Here is a 25,223-nt window from a genome sequence, read left to right as displayed (position 1 = left end):
AGCCGATTCTACTATTGTTGTAAAATGTTGTTCAACACACACGCAATAAGGAGATAGGAGGGAGACTGTGTGAGAGGTGAAAGTGAAGCAGGGAGGGATGGTGAATGATTGACAGAGAGAGCAGGGGCAGATTCATTACGGAAAACAGTTTAACGTTTAAGAACTAAAAGGAAGCACAGAGCAAAATGAGAGTTTCTACTGGGATAAACTCAGGTATGTCTCTCCATCTCCAAGGATCCTAAATAAGGCCATATATTACATTTAAAAAATGTATTAAACTAGATGGCACTAGGAGTATGATGTAAGATGTGATCCTGTTGTTCCAATGAGCTGCAAGATTATCTCTGATTCAAAATGTTTTTCTGATTCCTTTCTTTCCTCAAAAGGTGCTGAACAGACTCTGCCCTTGGAAGGGAGAGGGCTAGTACTCGGATCCAGGAACCGGATTGCATGTACGTGACACATGGCATTGGTTCTGGGTCAGAACCAGAAATGGTTTTTAATTTGAGCTGATTATGGTTTGTTTAGTATCGGAATATGAAGGTGAACTTCGATCTGTGTGAAGGAGGTGAACTTTGCTCTATGTGAAGGATGTGAACTTTGCTCTATGTGAAGGATGTGAACTTTGCTCTGTGTGAAGGAGGTGAACTTTATTCTGTGTGAAGGAGGTGAACTTTGCTCTGTGTGAAGGAGGTGAACTTTGCTCTATGTGAATGGGGTGAACTTTATTCTGTGTGAAGGAGGTGAACTTTGCTCTATTTGAAGGGGGTGAACTTTATTCTGTGTGTAGGAGGTGAACTTTGCTCTATGTGAAGGGGGTGAACTTCGCGACCAGAGATTATCTGCACTGTTTTTATGAATGCAGAAAGTACAAGAGCTGTAAAATGTGGAAAGTGGATTAATAGTTTGTAATGGGTTATGTATTTACATCCAACGGCCACACAGGGGCGGTATTGGGATCTGAAAAGAAACGTGTGTGGATGACCAAGTCGTAACACTACAATTAGGCCTAGCTGAATGAATTTATAAATACAGTATGACTTGATAAATAACACAAATCAATCTATATTGATCGTTCTCATGTATATTTGTGTGTGTTTGTGTCTTAAGATTTGTCTTATGAATGTTAATAAATACACAGACGACCTTGTTCATTAGTGTGATGATTTTATTGGTTTGTGATGATTAAAGTGAAAACCAAGCAGCTGCAGGGATCATCTCAACAGACAGTAAAGATTCTATTTTGGAATGACCATTTTTGAATCATATTATTTTTGAATCATATCATATTATATTAAGTAGCCTATTGAATCCCACCCTGAATATTCAGTAGCCCATAGCAGGGTTAGGATAAGGACTGAATATTCAGTAGCCGATCGACAGATAGATAGATAGATAGATAGATAGATAGATAGAGAGGCAGTTGAACAAAAATGTTTCATGAGCTGAAATAAAAGATACCAGAAATTTTCATTAGCGGGGTGAGGGGGCTTGCGGAGGAGTTTTTCTGTCTGTAGTAAAGCCCTTTTGTCTGGGGGGGGGGGGGGGGGGGAGGGGGGGAAAAGAGAGAGAGAGGGGGAAGAGAGAGAGAGGGAAGAGCGAGAGAGAGAGAGAGAGAGAGAGGTACTCCAGGGTAGGGTGCTCCTGCATTTGGTCACGTTGTTGGACTCTTCAGAGTGGTAGCGGTGGTGTTGCTAGGGGTGTTTCTACGGGCCTCCAGCCTCAGTTTGATTGGTCGTTTTGGCATCAGCAGACCCTGGTTGTCCATCTCCAGAGGGATCTATAGAGATTAAAATAACAGAACATAACCCTGGTTGTCCATCTCCAACAGGATCTATAGAGAATAACAGACCATGTTAAACCAGGTGCTGACCATGTTAAAACAGGTGGTGACCATGTTAAACAGGTGCTGACCATGTTAAACAGGTGGTGACCATGTTAAAACAGGTGGTGACCATGTTAAAACAGGAGGTGACCATGTTAAAACAGGAGGTGACCATGTAAAACAGGAGGTGACCATGTTAAACAGGTGGTGACCATGTTAAAACAGGTGGTGACGATGTTAAAACAGGTCCATGTTAAAACAGGTGCTGACCATGTTAAAACAGGTGGTGACCATGTTAAAACAGGTCCATGTTAAAACAGGTGCTGACCATGTTAAAACAGGCGCTGACCATGTTAAAACAGGTGGTGACCATGTTAAAACAGGTGGTGACCATGTTAAAACAGGTGGTGACCATGTTAAAACAGGTGCTGACCATGTTAAAACAATTGCTGACCATGTTAAAACAGGTGCTGACCATGTTAAAACAGGTGCTGACCATGTTAAAACAGGTGGTGACCATGTAAAACGGGTGCTGACCATGTTAAAACAGGTGGTGACCATGTTAAAATAGGTCCATGTTAAAACAGGAGGTGACCATGTTAAAACAGGTGCTGATGATGTTAAAACAGTTGCTGACCATGTTAGAACAGGTGGTGACCATGTTAAACAGATGGTGACCATGTTAAAACAGGTGATGACCATATTAAAACAGTTGGCGACCATGTTAAAACAGGTGCTGACACATTTAAAACAGGTGCTCACCATTTTAAAACAGGTGGTGACCATGTTAAAACAGGCGGTGACCATGTTAAAACAGGTCCATGTTGAAACAGGTGATGACCATGTTAAAACAGATGGTGACCATGTTAAAACAGGTCCATGTTAAAACAGGTGATGACCATGTTAAAACAGGTGGTGACCATGTAAAAACAGGTGGTGACCATGTCAAACATGTGGTGACCATGTAAAAACAGGTGGTGACCATGTAAAAACTGGTGGTGACCAATTTAAAACAGGTGCTGACCATGTTAAAACAGGTCCATGTTAAAACAGGTGGTGACCATGTTAAAACAGGTGCTGACCATTTTAAAACAGGTGCTGACCATGTTAAAACAGGTCCATGTTAAAACAGGTGCTGACCATGTTAAAACAGGTCCATGTTAAAACAGGTGGTGACCATGTTAAAACAGGTCCATGTTAAAACAGGTCCATATTAAAACAGGTGGTGACCATGTAAAACAGGTCCATGTTAAAACAGGTCCATGTTAAAACAGGTGGTAACCATGTTTAAACAGGTGGTGACCATGTTAAAACAGGTGGTGACCATGTTAAAACATGTGGTGATTATGTTAAACAGGTGGAGACCATGTTTAAACAGGTGGTGGCCATGTAAAAACAGGTGGTGACCATGTAAAAACAGGTGGTGACCATGTAAAAACAGGTGGTGACCATGTTAAAACAGGTCCATGTTAAAACAGGTGGTGACCATGTAAAAACAGGTGGTGACCATTTTAAAACAGGTGCTGACCATGTTAAAACAGGTCCATGTTAAAACAGGTGGTGACCATGTTAAAACAGGTGCTGACCATGTTAAAACAGGTGGTGACCATGTTAAAACAGGTGCTGACCATGTTAAAACAGGTGGTGACCATGTTAAAACAGGTGCTGACCATTTTAAAACAGGTGCTGACCATGTTAAAACAGGTGGTGACCATGTTAAAACAGGTGCTGACCATGTTAAAACAGGTGGTGACCATGTTAACACAGGTGGTGACCATGTAAAACGGGTGCTGACCATGTTAAAACAGGTGGTGACCATGTTAAAATAGGTCCATGTTAAAACAGGAGGTGACCATGTTAAAACAGGTGCTGATGATGTTAAAACAGTTGCTGACCATGTTAGAACAGGTGGTGACATTGTTAGAACAGGTGGTGACCATGTAAAAACAGGTGGTGACCATGTAAAAACAGGTGGTGACCATGTTAAAACATGTCCATGTTAAAACAGGTGGTGACCATGTAAAAACAGGTGGTGACCAATTTAAAACAGGTGCTGACCATGTTAAAACAGGTCCATGTTAAAACAGGTGGTGACCATGTTAAAACAGGTGCTGACCATTTTAAAACAGGTGCTGACCATGTTAAAACAGGTCCATGTTAAAACAGGTGCTGACCATGTTAAAACAGGTCCATGTTAAAACAGGTGGTGACCATGTTAAAACAGGTCCATGTTAAAACAGGTCCATATTAAAACAGGTGGTGACCATGTAAAACAGGTCCATGTTAAAACAGGTCCATGTTAAAACAGGTGGTAACCATGTTTAAACAGGTGGTGACCATGTTAAAACAGGTGGTGACCATGTTAAAACATGTGGTGATTATGTTAAACAGGTGGTGACCATGTTAAAACAGGTCCATGTTAAAACAGGTGGTGACCATGTAAAAACAGGTGGTGACCATTTTAAAACAGGTGCTGACCATGTTAAAACAGGTCCATGTTAAAACAGGTGGTGACCATGTTAAAACAGGTGCTGACCATTTTAAAACAGGTGCTGACCATGTTAAAACAGGTCCATGTTAAAACAGGTGCTGACCATGTTAAAACAGGTCCATGTTAAAACAGGTGGTGACCATGTTAAAACAGGTCCATGTTAAAACAGGTCCATATTAAAACAGGTGGTGACCATGTAAAACAGGTCCATGTTAAAACAGGTCCATGTTAAAACAGGTGGTAACCATGTTTAAACAGGTGGTGACCATGTTAAAACAGGTGGTGACCATGTTAAAACATGTGGTGATTATGTTAAACAGGTGGTGACCATGTTTAAACAGGTGGTGGCCATGTTAAACAGGTGGTGACCATGTTTAAACAGGTGGTGGCCATGTTAAACAGGTGGTGACCATGTTAAACAGGTGCTGACCATGTTAAAACAGGTGCTGACCATTTTAAAACAGGTGGTGACCATTTTAAAACAGGTGGTGACCATGTAAAAACAGGTGGTGACCATGTTAAAACAGGTGGTGACCATGTTAAATCAGGTGACCATGTAAAACAGGTGGTGACCATGTTAAATCAGGTGACCATGTAAAACAGGTGGTGACCATGTTAAAACAGATGCTGACCATGTTAAAACAGGTGCATGTTAAAACAGGTGCTGACCATGTTAAAACAGTTGATGACCATGTTAAAACAGGTGGTGACCATGTAAAAACAGGTGGTGACCATGTTAAAACAGGTGGTGACCATGTAAAACAGGTGGTGACCATGTTAAAACAGGTCCATGTTAAAACAGGTGGTGACCATGTAAAACCAGGTGGTGACCATGTTAAAACAGGTCCATGTTAAACCAGGTGGTGACCATGTTAAAACAGGTGGTGACCATGTAAAAACAGCTGGTGACCATGTAAAACAGGTGGTGACCATGTTAAACAGGTGGTGACCATGTTAAAACAGCTGGTGACCATGTAAAACAGGTGGTGACCATGTTAAACAGGTGGTGACCATGTAAAACAGGTGGTGACCATGTAAAACAGGTGGTGACCATGTTAAACAGGTGGTGACCATGTTAAAACAGGTGGTGACCATGTTAAAACAGCTGGTGACCATGTAAAACAGGTGGTGACCATGTTAAAACAGGTGGTGACCATGTTAAAACAGCTGGTGACCATGTAAAACAGGTGGTGACCATGTTAAACAGGTGGTGACCATGTTAAAACAGGTGGTGGCCATGTTAAACAGGTGGTGACCATGTTTAAACAGGTGTTGGCCATGTTAAAACAGGTGCTGACCATGTTAAAACAGGTGCTGACCATTTTAAAACAGGTGGTGACCATGTAAAAACAGGTGGTGACCATGTTAAAACAGGTGGTGACCATGTTAAATCAGGTGACCATGTAAAACAGGTGGTGACCATGTTAAATCAGGTGACCATGTAAAACAGGTGGTGACCATGTTAAAACAGATGCTGACCATGTTAAAACAGGTGCATGTTAAAACAGGTGCTGACCATGTTAAAACAGTTGATGACCATGTTAAAACAGGTGGTGACCATGTAAAAACAGGTGGTGACCATGTTAAAACAGGTGGTGACCATGTAAAACAGGTGGTGACCATGTTAAAACAGGTCCATGTTAAAACAGGTGGTGACCATGTAAAACCAGGTGGTGACCATGTTAAAACAGGTCCATGTTAAACCAGGTGGTGACCATGTTAAAACAGGTGGTGACCATGTTAAAACAGCTGGTGACCATGTAAAACAGGTGGTGACCATGTTAAACAGGTGGTGACCATGTTAAAACAGGTGGTGACCATGTTAAAACAGGAGGTGATCATGTTAAAACAGGTGGTGACCATCCTGAAACAGATACTGATGTTTGATGATGTCATATTCTGTCTGCTCAGGTGAGCGTCTCACCTCGGTCTCGTCGCAGACGGAGAAAGTGAAACTCTGGAGGATCTCGACCATGGCCAGTTTGATCATGATCAGGGCGAAGCGCATCCCGATACAGTTCCTGGGCCCCGCCCCAAACGGCATGTACGTGTACGGATCAATAGACTCCTTGTTCTCCTTACTGAACCTGGACAGGGGGAGGGCAGACACATTACACATTGTATTGTAGTTGATTTGTGGTTGTGGTTCAGACACATTACACATTGTATTGTAGTTCATTTGTGGTTGTGCTGTGCTGTTACGTTGTAGCAAAATGTATTAATGATCTTGTGTTTGTATTGTGGTTGTGTTATGGTTATGTTATGGTTGTGTTATGGTTGTATTAAGGTTGTGTTGTGGTTGGATTGTGGTTACGGTGCGGTCCAGTACCTCTCTGGTTTGAACTCCTCAGGGTCAGACCAGATCTCTGGGTCACGATGGAGGGTCCACGTGGGAACCAGGACAACGCAGTCTTTGGGGATGACGATGCCGTTGATCTCCACCGTCTTCTTGGCGACCCTCTCTAGTCGCGGGGCGATGGGGTACAGTCTCAGAGACTCGTTCAACACACAGTCCAAATAGTCCATCTGCATCAGAGCTTCGTACTGGATTGGAGCCTGCACCGGGGTTACACACACATCAGTAACTCACCCCATCTGACACCGGGGTTACACACACATCAGTACCTCACCACATCTGGCACCCACACTATCTATCTCCTCCTGCAGTTTGGTCATGGTGTGGGGGTTACCTTGTTGGAGAACACAGTATCTATCTCCTCCTGCAGTTTGGTCATGGTGTGGGGGTTACCTTGTTGGAGAACACAGTATCTACCTCCTCCTGCAGTTTGGTCATGGTGTGGGGGTTACCTTGTTGGGGAACACAGTATCTATCTCCTCCTGCAGTTTGGTCATGACATGGTGGTTGGTTGCCAAGTTATAGGCCAGGAAACTCATAGTACTGCTGCTGGTCTCGTAGCCGGCGAAGATGAAGATCATGGCCTGAGACAAGATCTCATGATCAGTCAGTCCTGTGGAGGGAGAGAGAGAGAGGAAAGGAGAGAGAGAGAGGAAAGGAGAGAGAGAGAGAGAGAGAGGAAAGGAGAGAGAGAGAGGAAAGGAGAGAGAGAGAGATTCCAGGTGTGTGTCTCAGTAGTTTACAGGTGTATGTTTGTAACAGGTGTGTGTTTGTAACAGTAGTTTACAGGTGTATGTTTGTAACAGGTGTGTGTTTGTAACAATAGTTTACAGGTGTGTGTTTTTAACAGTAGATTACAGGTGTGTGTTTGTAACAGTAGTTTACAGGTGTGTGTTTGTAACAGTAGTGTCCAGGTGTGTGTTTGTAACAGTAGTTTACAGGTGTGTGTTTGTAACAGTAGTTTACAGGTGTATGTTTGTAACAGGTGTGTGTTTGTAACAGTAGTTTACATGTGTGTGTTTGTAACAGTAGATTACAGGTGTGTGTTTGTAACAATAGTTTACAGGTGTGTGTTTGTAACAGTAGATTACAGGTGTGTGTTTGTAACAGTAGTTTACAGGAAAGTGTGTTTGTAACAGTAGATTACAGGTGTGTGTTTGTAACAGGTGTGTGTTTGTAACAGTAGATTACAGGTGTGTGTTTGTAACAGTAGTTTACAGGTGTTTGTTCGGCAGGTACCTTTAGTCTGTTCCTCTCCTGTCTTTGTGTCACTGCCTTTCTGAGAGTCGATCATCAGCTGTAAGAAATCCACCCGATTCTGGAAGCAGAAAGACATGAGGTCAAATCTGTCCAATCACATCCAACACAAACAGATTCCACTGTATCTGGACCAATCACAACCAACACAAACAGATTCTAATGGATCCCGTCCAATCACAACCAACATAAACAGATTCTAATATGAATGTAGATATTAGGGTCCCAATAATAGTCTTTTTAAATTCCAACAAGATATCGATATGGACGTTTCATATTGATGTCCATTACTAGTTACGGAGGTTTTCCTAATCTTAATAAATAAATACAGAATATTCCAATACAAATATAAATGTATAGATGAAAATATCAACATAATCAAATATAAATATAAAACATGTTTACAGTTGAGTTCCCAGTGTCACGTCCAGATTTGATCTTAGCCAGCGAGGCGTAAAAGAAGTCTGTCACCGCAGACGGGAAGAAAGAAAACTTAATCTTCTCCAAGATAGGACCAGTGAAGGGAAACACAACTGGAGAAGGAGAGGAGGGGAGGAGAAGAGGAGAGGAGGGGAGGGGAGGAGAGGAATGGAGGGGAGGGCGGGAGAGGAGGAGAGGAACGTTTTACAGAAAGTTTTAGTTTAGTTTATTAATTTGACCATTTAAAAAAACAAGCACACATAAAACTTGAAAAAGCCATACATGCACATGAGTAAAATCATGGAGGATAACAGACAATTCATTCTGTGACTTATTTCCATTGTTAGATCATGGAGGATAACAAACAATACATTCTAGGACTTATTTCCATTGTTAAATCATGGAGGATAACACACTATAAAGTCTGGGACTTATTTCCATTGTGTTCCTCTTCAGACAAGATGACTAGACAAGATCCAACCCGGTATGGCTGAGAAATAATCAAACAAAAACAGAGAAGAAGAACATCAATCTCATCAAAAACAGAGAAGAAGAACATCTGTCTCATCAAAAACAGAGAAGAAGAACATCTGTCTCACCAAAAACAGAGAAGAAGAACATCTATCTCATCATTCCAGTTACATCATAGGGGTTATTCATATGGGCACAGAGGACATCAAACATATTTTTACTTTGTTTATAAAGCTGTCCAGAGAGGACGTTGTATTTATAGGCAGAGGCAACTCATTCCATTCTGAGGCTCCAGTATACAAGAAAGTACCTTTCCCAGCATTACTCCTGAACCTGTATAAGCACACATCAGCAACACCTGATCTATTGTGCATCCACGAGGAAAATAGTCACTTACAGTGCCTTGCGAAAGTATTCGGCCCCCTTGAACTTTGCGACCTTTTGCCACATTTCAGGCTTCAAACATAAAGATATAAAACTGTCTTTTTTGTGAAGAATCAACAACAAGTGGGACACAATCATGAAGTGGAACGACATTTATTGGATATTTCAAACTTTTTTAACAAATCAAAAACTGAAAAATTGGGCGTGCAAAATTATTCGGCCCCTTTACTTTCAGTGCAGCAAACTCTCTCCAGAAGTTCAGTGAGGATCTCTGAATGATCCAATGTTGACCTAAATGACTAATGATGATAAATACAATCCACCTGTGTGTAATCAAGTCTCCGTATAAATGCACCTGCACTGTGATAGTCTCAGAGGTCCGTTAAAAGCGCAGAGAGCATCATGAAGAACAAGGAACACACCAGGCAGGTCCGAGATACTGTTGTGAAGAAGTTTAAAGCCGGATTTGGATACAAAAATATTTCCCAAGCTTTAAACATCCCAAGGAGCACTGTGCAAGCGATAATATTGAAATGGAAGGAGTATCAGACCACTGCAAATCTACCAAGACCTGGCCGTCCCTCTAAACTTTCAACTCATACAAGGAGAAGACTGATCAGATATGCAACCAAGAGGCCCATGATCACTCTGGATGAACTGCAGAGATCTACAGCTGAGGTGGGAGACTCTGTCCATAGGACAACAATCCGTCGTATATTGCACAAATCTGCCCTTTATGGAAGAGTGGCAAGAAGAAAGCCATTTCTTAAAGATATCCATAAAAAGTGTCGTTTAAAGTTTGCCACAAGCCACCTGGGAGACACACCAAACATGTGGAAGAAGGTGCTCTGGTCAGATGAAACCAAAATTGAACTTTTTGGCAACAATGCAAAACGTTATGTTTGGCGTAAAAGCAACACAGCTCATCACCCTGAACACACCATCCCCACTGTCAAACATGGTGGTGGCAGCATCATTTGGGCCTGCTTTTCTTCAGCAGGGACAGGGAAGATGGTTAAAATTGATAGGAAGATGGATGGAGCCAAATACAGGACCATTCTGGAAGAAAACCTGATGGAGTCTGCAAAAGACCTGAGACTGGGACGGATATTTGTCTTCCAACAAGACAATGATCAAAAACATAAAGCAAAATCTATAATGGAATGGTTCAAAAATAAACATATCCAGGTGTTAGAATGGCCAAGTCAAAGTCCAGACCTGAATCCAATCGAGAATCTGTGGAAAGAACTGAAAACTGCTGTTCACAAATGCTCTCCATCCAACCTCACTGAGCTCGAGCTGTTTTGCAAGGAGGAATGGGAAAACATTTCAGTCTCTCGATGTGCAAAACTGATAGAGACATACCCCAAGCGACTTACAGCTGTAATCGCAGCAAAAGGTGGCTCTACAAAGTATTAACTTAAGGGGGCTGAATAATTTTGCACGCCCAATTTTTCAGTTTTTGATTAGTTAAAAAAGTTTGAAATATCCAATAAATGTCGTTCCACTTCATGATTGTGTCCCACTTGTTGTTGATTCTTCACAAAAAGATACAGTTTTATATCTTTATGTTTGAAGCCTGAAATGTGGCAAAAGGTCGCAAAGTTCAAGGGGGCCGAATACTTTCGCAAGGCACTGTAGATATCTGGGCCCAGGACCATAAATACTTCTGTAAACCAAACCTAGTCTAATCTGGGAAACCCTAGCCTCAACAGGCAGCCAGTTTAGTTCCTGAAAGCAGCTCCTGCCTAAGTGTGTATGTGGACTCACATTCAACACTACCCTGATCAGCTTATTCTGGGCTATCTGGAGCTTCCCCTTCATAAATTTAGGTAAGCCCACAAACCAGGAAGTACTAGCATAGTCAAAATTGCATTGAATGAGGGCAGTAGCTAGCACTTTCATGGAGTCCTTATCCAACATCTTGGACTTTCTAGCCAAAAACTTAGTCCTGGCATTAACCTTCCCTAGCACCTTATTGGCCATGCTCACATCTCCCAAGCATCCATCAAGGATACATCCAAAGTAGCTAACAGAGGTTTGAGTAGTCAGCACCTCACCCACCTAACTCCACTCTGATTTTAGAGGACCTACTCAATTTAGGTCTGGATCCAAAAATAATTGCTTCAGGTTTTCCCTAAGTACAGATAAATTAATATTTCCAAGCTATTTTCTAATGTTAGTAAACTCTGTGCTAAGTATGCTCTCCAACATAGTTTTACTTTTGTGAGACACCAGAAGTGTAGTCATCCGCATAAAGAAAAAGACGGCAAGAACAAGCATCTTTCATATCATTAATATACAATAAAAACAGCAGAGGCCCAAGCACGCTCCCCTGCGGAACCCCACAACTCATTGGTTTTGCCTGAGACAGTGAATCATTAACCTCTACTACTTGCTCCCTTCCTGATAAATAGGACTTTACCCAGCCTAGAGGGATACTGCTCAACCCCAGTGCCTCCAGTTTGGAGATTAGGAGACAGTGGTTAACTGTATCAAAGGCCTTCTGTCGGTCAAGCAGTACCATTCCACACAGATTTCCCTCATCAATCTCTTTCCTGATGAAGTCAGTCAAGTAAAGTAGACATTAATCAGTGTTTTTCTAAAAAACGACTGAAAATCATACATTAGAACCTGTTTGGGAAAGGCGTGCCGTGCCGCTAGCACCTCGACAACATCCGCTGAAATTGCAGAGCGCCAAATTCAAATTAAATTACTATAAATATTTAACTTTCATAAAATCACAAGTGTAATACATCAAAATAAAGCTTAACTTCTAATCCAGCCGCCGTGTCAGATTTCCAGAAGGCTTTACGGCAAAAGCAAACCATGCAATTATCTGAGGACAGCGCCCCGCATACCAACACATGAAAAACATATTTCAACCAGAGCGACACGAAAGTCAGAAATAGCGATATAAAAAAATGCCTTACCTTTGATGATCTTCTTCTGTTGGCACTCCAAAAGGTCCCAGTTACATCACAAATGGTCATTTTGTTAGATAATGTCCTTCTTTATATCCATAAAAACTCAGTTTAGCTGGCGCGCCTCAGTCAATAATCCATCCAGTTTCCCTCCATCAAAACGCATACGAAATGAATCCCAAACGTTACTAATAAACTTTTACAAACAAGTCAAACAACATTTAAAATGAAAAGCTTAGGTACCCTAATACGCAAATAAATAATACAATTTAAGGCCTGTGTCCTTTTTCCAAAAACCAGCCTGAAACTTTTTCTAAAGACTGTTGACATCTAGTGGAAGCCCTAGTAACTGCAATCTGGGAGGACTTGGGCTTATAATTATAGTACTAGACATTGAAAATAGTGGTAAACTGAATATCTTTTTGGGGGGGATGGTTTGTCCTCGAGGCTTTGCCTGCCATATCATTTAAACAGTTTTAGAAACTTTAGAGTGTTTTCTATCTAAATCTACCAATTATATGCATATTCTAGCTTCTGGGCCTGAGTATCAGGCAGTTTACTTTGGGCACGCTTCTCATCCGGAGGAGACAATACTGCACCCTTTCCCAAACAGGTTTAACATATTCATACATTTGCTCATGTACAATTCCCTGCACGATTTTGATGTTGCATAGAGGATATATACAGGCCTACAATTCCCAGGGTCAGACTTTATACCCTTCTTATACAGAGGTATACAACTTCATAGGATTAAAAAGTAAACTTTGCGTCCATGTGTGTCTGCGCATGCGTGTGTCTCACCGACTAGGAGGAACAGTGGGTTGAACAGGTCGAACTTGAGCATCTTCTTGACGTTGGAGACAAAGGGGTCTGAAGGGTTGTTCAGAGAGTCAATGTCCACACTGAAAGCTGTGCTGGTGACCACGTCCATACTGTAGGGCCCAAAGAACCTGCAACACAACCACAACTACTGACCACCAACCACACAACTACTGACCACACAACTACTGACCACACAACTACTGACAACAATGTCCACACTGAAAGCAGTGCTGGTGACCACGTCCATACTGTAGGGCCCAAAGAACCTACAACACAACCACAATTACACAACTACTGATTACACAACTTACTGACCACCCAACTACTGACCACCCAACTACTGACCACAACCACACAACTACTGACCACAACCACACAACTACTCACCATACAACTACTGATCACACCTACTGACCACCCAACTACTGACCACAACAACACAACTACTGACCACAACCACACAACTACTGACCACCCAACTACTGATCACACCTACTAACCACAACTACTGACCACCCAACTACTGACCACAACAGCATAACTACTGACCACAACTACTGACCACCCAACTACTGACCACAACTACTGACCACAACTACTGACCACCCAACTACTGACCACAACACAACTACTGACCACAACCTCTGACCACAACCACACAACTACTGACAACACAACTACTGACCACAACCACACAACTACAGACCACACAACTATTGACCACAATCACACAACTACTGACCACAACCACACAACTATTTTCCACAACCACACAGTTACTGACCACAACTACTAACCACAACCAAACAGTTACTGACCACAGAACTACTGACCACAACCACACAACTATTGACCACAACCACACAGTTACTGACCACATAACTACTGACCACAGCCACACAACTCCTGACCACAATCACACAGTTACTGACCACAACCACACAACTACTGACCACAATCACACAACTACTGACCACAATCACACAACTACTGACCACACAACAACTGACCACAATCACACAACTACTGACCACACAACAACTGACCACAATCACACATTTACTGACTACACAACTACTGACCACACAACTACTGACCACAACCACACAACTACTGACCACAACCACACAACTATTGACCACAACCACACAGTTACTGACCACACAACTACTGACCACAGCCACACAACTGTTGACCACAACCACACAATTATTGACCACAACCACACAGTTACTGACCACAACTACCAACCACAACTACTAACCACAAAACTACTGACCACAACCACACAACTATTCACCACAACTACTGACCCCAAATCTACTGACCACACATCTACTGACCACACAACTACTGACCACAACCACTCAACTATTGACCACAAATCTACTGACCACACATCTACTGACCACACAACTACATTGGCAAGACAAAGTATGTGAACCCTTTGGAATTACCTGGATTTCTGCATAAATTAGTTATACAATTTGATCTGATCTTCATCTAAGTCACAACAACAGACAAACACAGTCTTCTTAAACTAATAACACAAATTATTGTATTTTTCTTGTCTATTTTGAATACATAATTTAAACATTCAAAAGTATGTGAACCCCCCTAGGTTAATGACTTCTCCAAAAACAAATTGGAGTCAGGAGTCAGCTAACCTGGAATCCAATCAATGAGACGAGATTGGGGATGTTGTTTTGAGCTGCCCTGCCTTATAAAAAACACACAAAATGTGAGTTTGCTATTCACAAGAAGCATTGCCTTATGTGAACCATGGCTCGAACAAAAGAGATCTCAGAAGACCTAAGATTAAGAATTGTTGACTTGCATAAAGCTGGAAAGGGTTACAAAAGTATCTCTAAAAGCCTTGATGTTCATCAGTCCACGGTAAGACAAATTGTCTATGAATGGAGAATGTTCAGCACTGTTGCTACTCTCCCTAGGACTGGCCGTCCTGCAAAGATGACTGCAAGAGCACAGTGCAGAATGCTCAATGAGATTAAGAAGAATCCTATATTGTCAGCTAAAGACTTACAGAAACCTCTTGAACATGCTAACATCTCGGTGGACGAGTCTGCGATACGTAAAACAATAAACAAGAATGGTGTTCATGGGAGGACACCACAGAAGAAGCCACTGCTTTCCCCCAAAAAAAACATTTCAGAACATCTGAAGTTCGCAGAAGTGCACCTGGATGTTCCACAGCGCTACTGGCAAAATATTTTGTGGACAGAAAGTTTAGTTGTTTGGAAGGAACACACAACACCATGTGTGGAGGAAAAAAAGGCACAGCACACCAACATAAAAACCTCTTTCCAACTGTAAAGTCTGGTGGAGCATCATGGTTTGGGGCTGCTTTGATGCCTCAGGGCCGCTTTGATGCCTCAGGGCCTAGACAGCTTGCTGTCATCAACGGAAAAATGTATTCCCAAGTTTATCAAGACATTTTGCAGGAGAATGGAAGGCTATCTGTCCGCCAATTGAAGATCAACAGAAGTTGGGTGATGCAACAGGACAACGACCCAAAACACAGAAGTAAATCAACAACAGAATTGTCGTGACTTAGATGAAGATCAGATCAAATTTGATGACCATTTATGCAGAAATACAGGTAATTCCAAAGAGTTCACATACTTTTTCTTGCCACTGTATGTATGTGTATTACAATAAAGACTCAGAGGTGTAAGGTGAAATGTCAGAGGTAAGAGGTTAGAGGTCAGGACTCACTCCTTCAGTTCAATGGTCTGGTCTTTATCTGCCTGCTTCTTCATTCCACTCAGCAGGGTAGAAGAGTGCTGCTTCATGATACCAAACATCTAGAGGAGAGAGAGAGATAGAGAGAGGTAGAGAGGTAGAGAGAGAGGTAGAGAGAGAGAGAGATAGAGAGGTAGAGAGAGAGGTAGAGAGAGAGGTAGAGAGAGAGGTAGCGAGAGAGAGAGAGGTAGAGAGAGTGCTGCTTCATTATTAGGGTTGAATGGCCATAAACCAGTTACCGAGATTAACACACAAAACCACTCCCTTTTCCCGGGATAAATAACTAAGAGGAACCAGTCAATTACGTTCCTTAGTGCTTGGATTCCCATTCAGAAAAAGATAGACTAGAATAGCTTGCTGAATATTGTTGTTGTTGTTGCATTTCCTATACAAATAGACTAATCGAAGAGGGATGCTCTTGTTTGCTGAATGTTAAATACAGCAGTGAATAGAAATCACGGTTAGAAATCACTGGTAGAAATCCCGGGTAGAATCACGGGTAGAAATCACGGGTAGTTTGAAAGAAGAGTGAACGCGCAATGGTGGTAGACTATAGCCAAAATTAATTAGGACCCATAACCATTCAGACTCATAACCATTCAGACCCATAACCATTCAGACCCATAACCATTCAGACCCATAACCATTCAGATGGTGGTAGACTATAGCAGTTATTAATTCAGACCCAAAACCATTCAGATGGTGGTAGACTATAGCAGTTATTAATTCAGACCCAAAACCATTCAGACCCATAACCATTCAGATGGTGGTAGACTATAGCAGTTATTAATTCAGACCCATAACCATTCAGATGGTGGTAGACTATAGCAGTTATTAATTCAGACGCATAACCATTCAGATGGGGGTAGACTATAGCAGTTATTAATTCAGACCCATAACCATTCAGATGGGGGTAGACTATAGCAGTTATTAATTCAGACCCATAACCATTCAGACCCATAACCATTCAGATGGTGGTAGACTATAGCAGTTATTAATTCAGACCCATAACCATTCAGATGGTGGTACACTATAGCAGTTATTAATTCAGAACCATAACCATTCAGACCCATAACCATTCAGATGGTGGTAGACTATAGCAGTTATTAATTCAGACCCATAACCATTCAGATGGGGGTAGACTATAGCAGTTATTAATTCAGACCCATAACCATTCAGACCCATAACCATTCAGACCCATAACCATTCAGATGGGGGTAGACTATAGCAGTTATTAATTCAGACCCATAACCATTCAGAAGGTGGTAGACTATAGCAGTTATTATTTCAGACCTATAACCATTCAGACCCATAACCATTCAGACCCATAACCATTCAGATGGTGGTAGACTATAGCAGTTTTTAATTCAGACCCATAACCATTCAGACCCATAACCATTCAGATGGGGGTAGACTATAGCAGTTATTAATTCAGACCCATAACCATTCAGACCCATAACCATTCAGATGGTGGTAGACTATAGCAGTTATTAATTCAGACCCATAACCATTCAGATGATGGTAGACTATAGCAGTTATTAATTCAGACCCATAACCATTCAGATGGTGGTAGACTATAGCAGTTATTAATTCAGACCCATAACCATTCAGATGGTGGTAGACTATAGCAGTTATTAATTCAGACCCATAACCATTCAGATGGCGGTAGACTATAGCAGTTATTAATTCAGACCCATAACCATTCAGATGGCGGTAGACTATAGCAGTTATTAATTCAGACCCATAACCTAACCATTCAGACCCATAACCATTCAGATGGTGATAGACTATAGCAGTTATTAATTCAGACCCATAACCATTCGGATGGTGGTAGACTATAGCAGTTATTAATTCAGACCCATAACCATTCAGATGGCGGTAGACTATAGCAGTTATTAATTCAGACCCATAACCTAACCATTCAGACCCATAACCATTCAGATGGTGGTAGACTATAGCAGTTATTAATTCAGACCCATAACCATTCGGATGGTGGTAGACTATAGCAGTTATTAATTCAGACCCAAAACCATTCAGACCCATAACCATTCAGATGGCGGTAGACTATAGCAGTTATTAATTCAGACCCATAACCATTCAGATGGTGGTAGACTATAGCAGTTATTAATTCAGACCCATAACCATTCAGATGGTGGTAGACTATAGCAGTTATTAATTCAGAACCATAACCATTCAGACCCATAACCATTCCGATGGGGGTAGACTATAGCAGTTATTAATTCAGACCCATAACCATTCAGATGGTGGTAGACTATAGCAGTTATTAATTCAGACCCATAACCATTCAGATGGCGGTAGACTATAGCAGTTATTAATTCAGACCCATAACCATTCAGATGGGGGTAGACTATAGCAGTTATTAATTCAGACCCATAACCATTCAGATGGTGGTAGACTATAGCAGTTATTAATTCAGACCCATAACCATTCAGATGGTGGTAGACTATAGCAGTTATTAATTCAGACCCATAACCATTCAGATGGTGGTAGACTATAGCAGTTATTAATTCAGACCCATAACCATTCAGATGGTGGTAGACTATAGCAGTTATTAATTCAGACCCAAAACCATTCAGATGGTGGTAGACTATAGCAGTTATTAATTCAGACCCATAACCATTCAGATGGTGGTAGACTATAGCAGTTATTAATTCAGACCCATAACCATTCAGACCCATAACCATTCAGACCCATAACCATTCAGATGGTGGTAGACTATAGCAGTTATTAATTCAGACCCATAACCATTCAGACCCATAACCATTCAGACCCATAACCATTCAGATGGTGGTAGACTATAGCAGTTATTAATTCAGACCCATAACCATTCAGATGGTGGTAGACTATAGCAGTTATTAATTCAGACCCAAATAAGAATGAAAACTTTGTGAAGAGAAGTGAAAGCCATCACCATGTAATTCTAGTCCTATATGAAGAAGATCTGGGTCCTGGGTGGTGCAGCGGTCAATACCATTGCAGAGCGACAATACAGCCTGGTGTTCGATCCCAGGCTGTGTCACAACTGACTGTGACCGGGAACCCCATAGGATGGCACACAATTGTACCAGCGCCGTCCGGGACCTTGTCTTATCGTGCTCCAGCGACTCCTTGTGACAGGGCCGAGCGCCTGCAAGCTGACTCGGGTTGTCAGTCGAAGGGTGATTCACATTAGTGCTGCTGACAACCAGGTCAAGCAGGAAGTAGGTGGTCAAAAGGGTCATGTTTCAGAGGAGGCATAACTCCATCTTTGAGTAATAATGTAAATAAGGTATCTAAAATAAGTTTAGAAAGAGTTTATAACAAGCTATAATGAGTTTATAGAGTTTATAAGAAGCTATAATGAGTTTATAGAGTTTATAACAAGCTATAATGAGTTTATAGAGTTTATAACAAGCTATATTGAGTTTATAGAGTTTATAACAAGCTATAATGAGTTTATAGAGTTTATAACAAGCTATAACGAGTTTATAGAGTTTATAACAGGCTATATTGAGTTTATAGAGTTTATAACAAGCTATATTGAGTTTATAGAGTTTATAACAAGCTATAATGAGTTTATAGAGTTTATAACAAGCTATATTGAGTTTATAGAGTTTATAACAAGCTATATTGAGTTTATAGAGTTTATAACAAGCTATATTGAGTTTATAACAAGCTATAATGAGTTTATAGAGCTATAACAAGCTATAATGAGATTATAGAGTTTATAATAAGCTATAAAGTGTTTATAACAAGCTATAATGAGTTTATAAAGGGTTTATAACAAGCTATATTGAGTTTATAAAGAGTTTATAACAAGCTATATTGAGTTTATAGAGTTTATAACAAGCTATATTGAGTTTATAGAGTTTATAACAAGCTATAATGAGTTTATAGAGTTTATAACAAGCTATAATGAGTTTATAGAGTTTATAACAAGCTATATTGAGTTTATAGAGTTTATAACAAGCTATATTGAGTTTATAGAGTTTATAACAAGCTATAATGAGTTTATAGAGTTTATAACAAGCTATAATGAGTTTATAGAGTTTATAACAAGCTATATTGAGTTTATAGAGTTTATAACAAGCTATATTGAGTTTATAGAGTTTATAACAAGCTATATTGAGTTTATATAGTTTATAACAAGCTATAATGAGTTTATAGAGCTTATAACAAGCTATATTGAGTTTATAAAGAGGTTATAACAAGCTATGAGTTTATAGAGTTTATAAAATGCTATAAAGTGTTTATAACAAGCTGAGTTTATAAAGGGTTTATAACAAGCTATATTGAGTTTATAAAGAGTTTATAACAAGCTATAATGAGTTTATAGAGTTTATAACAAGCTATACTGAGTTTATAGAGTTTATAACAAGCTATATTGAGTTTATAGAGTTCATAACAAGCTATATTGAGTTTATAGAGTTTATAACAAGCTATATTGAGTTTATAGAGTTTATAACAAGCTATATTGAGTTTATAGAGTTTATAACAAGCTATATTGAGTTTATAACAAGCTATAATGAGTTTATAGAGCTATAACAAGCTATAATGAGATTATAGAGTTTATAATAAGCTATAAAGTGTTTATAACAAGCTATAATGAGTTTATAAAGGGTTTATAACAAGCTATATTGAGTTTATAAAGAGTTTATAACAAGCTATATTGAGTTTATAGAGTTTATAACAAGCTATAATGAGTTTATAGAGTTTATAACAAGCTATAATGAGTTTATAGAGTTATAACAAGCTATAATGAGTTTATAACAAGCTATAATGAGTTTATAGAGTTTAACAAGCTATAATGAGTTTATAGAGTTTATAACAGGCTATAATGAGTTTATAGAGTTTATAATAAGCTATAAAGTGTTTATAACAAGCTATAATGAGTTTTTTAAAGAGTTGATAAACATAGAAAGGGAGAGATGGGGGGATGGTTCTACCTCTTTTAGTCGTCCAGAGGTAAAGGAAGGTGAGAGGACACTGCGGATCCGTCTCCATGTATCGTCCTCGGCAACGGACAACGCATCAAACAGCTCACCATTCAGATGGAAGTCCTAAAACATGGAGGACAGTTGTATTAATTATCAAACAGCTCACCATTCAGATGGAAGTCCTAAAACATGGAGGACAGTTGTATTAATTATCAAACAGCTCACCATTCAGACAGACGTCCTAAAACATGGAGGACAGTTGTATTAATTATCAAACAGCTCACCATTCAGAATGATGTTCTTAAACAACAGTTGTATTAATTATATGATTTAATAATGAACATAGTATTTACATAATATTCACACTACTTTAAAATGAATGAATAATGATAACCGTATTTACATAATATTCACACTACTTTAAAATGAATGAATAATGAACATAGTATTTACATAATATTCACACTACTTTAAAATGAATGAATAATGAACATAGTATTTACATAATATTCACACTACTTTAAAATGAATGAATAATGAACATAGTATTTACATAATATTCACACTACTTTAAAATGAATGAATAATGAACGACACAAATAATGTATTAATAATATCAGTCATAATGTTAGGATTATAATTATTCAGATTATTATTAGGGGATGTGTGTGTGTGTGTGTGTGTGTGTGTGTGTGTGTGTGTGTGTGTGTGTGTGTGTGTGTGTCTCACCCTGCGGTTGGTGAAGATGTTGTAACACTCTTTAATCAGGACGGTCTTGATCATGCTTTTGTCCATGATACACAGAATAGGCTGCCTCCCATCATAGATCCTTCACAGAAGAGAAACACACCTGGCTTTAACCACTATATATACACCTACATGATACACAGAACAGGCTGCCTCCCATCATAGATCCTTCACAGAGGAGAAACACACACCTGGCTTTAACCACTATATATACACCTACATGATACACAGAACAGGCTGCCTCCCATCATAGATCCTTCACAGAGGAGAAACACACACCTGGCTTTAACCACTATATATACACCTACATGGTACACATTACAGACTGCCTCCCATCATAGATCCTTCACAGAGGAGAAACACACCTGGCTTTAACCACTATATATACACACCTACATGGTACAGACTGCCTCCCATCATAGATCCTTCACAGAGGAGAAACACACCTGGCTTTAACCACTATATATAGACCTACATGGTACACATTACAGACTGCCTCCCATCATAGATCCTTCACAGAGGAGAAACACACCTGGCTTTAACCACTATATATACACACCTACATGGTACAGACTGCCTCCCACCATAGATCCTTCACAGAGGAGAAACACACAGGGTTGGGGAGTAACTGATTACATGTAAAGAAGATAGATTTTTTTAAACGGTAACTGTAATCTGTTAAATTAAAAGCAAAATATATTATAATCAGATTACAGATTACTAAAACTAGATGATAACTTTGAGGATTACTTTAAGATCAGAAAAGGATGTTTGCGAATTTTTTTAAATCTTTGACACTTCTCTGTTTTCTCAATGACGTTCAAACCAGCATTGAAAAGAGTTTACATTTGTTTAATCATATTATTATATATATTAGTGTTGGGTTCTGATTGCTTGACCCTATAAAATATACATATTCCAGTCACTGATGGAAAGAGGGGAAATTATAATGTTTATGTTCCTGTTTCGTCAGGATATGTTATCGTTATCAGGGATCCTATTGGAGGAGAAGAGACACAGTCTGGTACCAGTCACCATGACAACCGTGATTACGTTACTGAGTTTGGGGTGATGTTGGACAGGTAAAACTAGTAACTGAATGTAATCAGATTACGTTACTGAGTTTGGGGTAATGTTGGACAGGTAAGACTAGTAACTGAATGTAATCAGATTACGTTACTGAGTTTGGGGTAATGTTGGACAGGTAAGACTAGTAACTGAATGTAATCAGATTACGTTACTGAGTTTGGGGTAATGTTGGACAGGTAAAACTAGTAACTGAATGTAATCAGATTACGGTACTGAGTTTGGGGTGATGTTGGACAGGTAAAACTAGTAACTGAATGTAATCAGATTACGTTACTGAGTTTGGGGTAATGTTGGACAGGTAAAATTAGTAACTGAATGTAATCAGATTACGTTACTGTGTTTGGGGTTATGTTGGACAGGTAAACTAGTAACTGAATGTAATCAGATTACGGTACTGAGTTTGGGGTAATGTTGGACAGGTAAACTAGTAACTGAATGTAATCAGATTACGGTACTGAGTTTGGGGTAATGTTGGACAGGTAAACTAGTAACTGAATGTAATCAGATTACGTTACTGTGTTTGGGGTTATGTTGGACAGGTAAACTAGTAACTGAATGAATTGAAAGGAGGTGATGAAGGTGATGAATTGAAAGGAAAGAGCATAGTACAGTTGTAAGTCATCCTAGTATGGTACAGCCGACTGAACTCACCCCCAGATTCTCCCGTACTTCTGAAAGCACTCTGTGTCAAAGTTAGTGAAGCCCTGCAGAGAGAGATAGAAAAAAGAGAAAACAGCTGATTCATGCCTGGGCATGCCCTAGGAGGTCGTGTAGGTGTGTCCTACAGCTGAACAGAGAACACACCTGAAATAGGTGAGGGTTGAGGAGGGTTTGTTATTTTATATGGTCCCCAGGGTCAATAATACAACTTCTAGACTGATCAAGTCTCATATAACCTTTCATTTATCTATTGTTAAAACAACCGGCTAGTCCTCTTTTTCCTTCTCAATGCATTGTTTTACATGGGGGGAAATAACACTGTTGTTTAAAATATGAGAGAGATATTTATTCTGAATGGGTACTAACCTTTTTATACTCCAACATTGTGCCAAAGTAAGGTAGGGGTTTGGGACCAGGGATACCCATCTTAGTGAATACACCATAGGGCCAGTACCCGTACCTGTACACACACACACACACACACACACACACACACACACGCACACACACGTTAACTATCAGTATGTTCTTGAGAATTATACAATATATATCTTATCTTGCATTGTTGGAAAAGGACCCCTAACTAAGCATTTCACTGTTAGTCTACACCTTTTAACTACGATAAATGTGACAAATAACATTTGATTTGATGTAAGTCCTTACACTACAATGAGGGTGATGAGGAGGGCCAGGAGGGTCCAGGTCTCAGCGGAGAAGTATGGTAGAAAACTCATCATCTTTCCTCCGGTTCGGCTCCCTGCTGCTTCTGAAAACAAAGGCTCCGTTTTCTCTCAGACTCATTCGAGTTCACTTCTCCGATGGTCTGACAGGTTTTGAGTTGTTTTTTCTGTTCAAGTTCTAGTGTGGTTCTTCTGTGACGCGGCAGATCTCGACTAACGACCGTTGCTCTTCTCCGTGCTCTGTTTGTTACAAGCGAGTATTGTATCCCGTCGGAAAAGCACCTGTGTGATGCTAGCTAGAATAAGGTTGAGCAACAATGGAATTTGCGGTTCGACTTCAAAATAAAAGTCCCATGCTGAAACTGATGCAAACGGATTCAAATGGTGGAATAATGCCATATTTGGATTAGATATTGCTAAACAGGGTTAGAATGTTGTTATATGAATTAAACAAAAGACAATGAGTAGTTAATTTGACACACAAACATAGTTGAAGTCCCATTGTGGCTGTATTAGAATTGCATTGAGGCAGACTTCTATTGCACTGTACAGCGTAACCGCTGGATCTTGGGTCCATGAAATGTGAAGAGTTTACACAAATATTGGCGTCTTAGCTCTTATTGCAGGACTTTACCTGTGGGAAATCACCTCACAATTCCATAAGTTCATTAAACAAAATAATAACATTTAACCTTTATTAAACTAGGCAAGTCAGTTAAGAACAAATTCTTATTTACAATGACGCCCTAGCCCAGCCAAACCCAGATGATGCTGGGCCAATTGTGCGCCACCCTATGAAACTCCCAATCACATTCGGATGTGATACAGCCTGTATTCGTTTCAGGGACTGTAGTGACGGATTACAATTCTGAAGAGTTTACACAAATATTAGCATCGTAGCTCTTATTGCGGACTAACTGTGGGAAATCACCTCACAATTCAGACCGCTGTGCCACTCGGGAGCCCTGTACATTGCAATATGAATGTTCAACAGGCACTATAGGCTGAATTGTGAGGTGATTTCCCACAGTTAAAGTCCTGCCAATATTTGTGTAAACTCTTTAGAATTGTAATCTGTGGGTGTCAATGAGTAGGCTGGTACCTCATGTCATGAACCCAAGACCCATAAGGCTGTACATTGACGCTATGTTGCAGTCCAAAAAACTATACATACACAGTGCCATTTTAACATATTTTATTTGGTGTCAAATTAACTAATTATTATTTTTTTTGTTGAATTTATATAACAATATTCCAACCTTGTTTTCAAATGATCTCGTCCAAATGTAGCATGATTCCATTTGTATCCGTTTGCATCAGATTCAATGGGAAACTTTTATTTTGAAAGCCGAACCGCCGATTCAACTATTGTTGCTCCTGCAAATATTGTTCACGAC

General features: G+C 40.0%; 1 protein-coding gene across 1 annotated transcript; it reads right to left on the bottom strand.

The window, feature by feature from the left end:
* Positions 1–1,150: 1,150 nt before the first annotated feature.
* Positions 1,151–24,142, bottom strand: LOC139405235 (cytochrome P450 3A27-like). The gene is made up of 13 exons (XM_071147670.1): positions 23,810–24,142; positions 23,513–23,606; positions 23,138–23,190; positions 21,380–21,479; positions 20,660–20,773; positions 15,687–15,775; positions 12,930–13,078; positions 8,335–8,462; positions 7,912–7,990; positions 7,125–7,285; positions 6,646–6,872; positions 6,241–6,403; positions 1,151–1,780 (listed from the first exon to the last, which is right to left on the bottom strand). The coding sequence occupies exons 1-13, from the start codon at positions 23,881–23,883 to the stop codon at positions 1,655–1,657; spliced, it is 1,557 nt and encodes a 518-aa protein (XP_071003771.1). The 5' UTR covers positions 23,884–24,142; the 3' UTR covers positions 1,151–1,654.
* Positions 24,143–25,223: the final 1,081 nt, after the last annotated feature.

The sequence above is a fragment of the Oncorhynchus clarkii genome, unplaced genomic scaffold (assembly GCF_045791955.1).
Source record: "Oncorhynchus clarkii lewisi isolate Uvic-CL-2024 unplaced genomic scaffold, UVic_Ocla_1.0 unplaced_contig_6271_pilon_pilon, whole genome shotgun sequence".
In the NCBI taxonomy this organism is placed as follows: Eukaryota; Metazoa; Chordata; class Actinopteri; order Salmoniformes; family Salmonidae; genus Oncorhynchus; species Oncorhynchus clarkii.
Note: the sequence above shows the minus strand (reverse complement) of the source record. Positions and strands in the feature narration are given on the sequence as shown.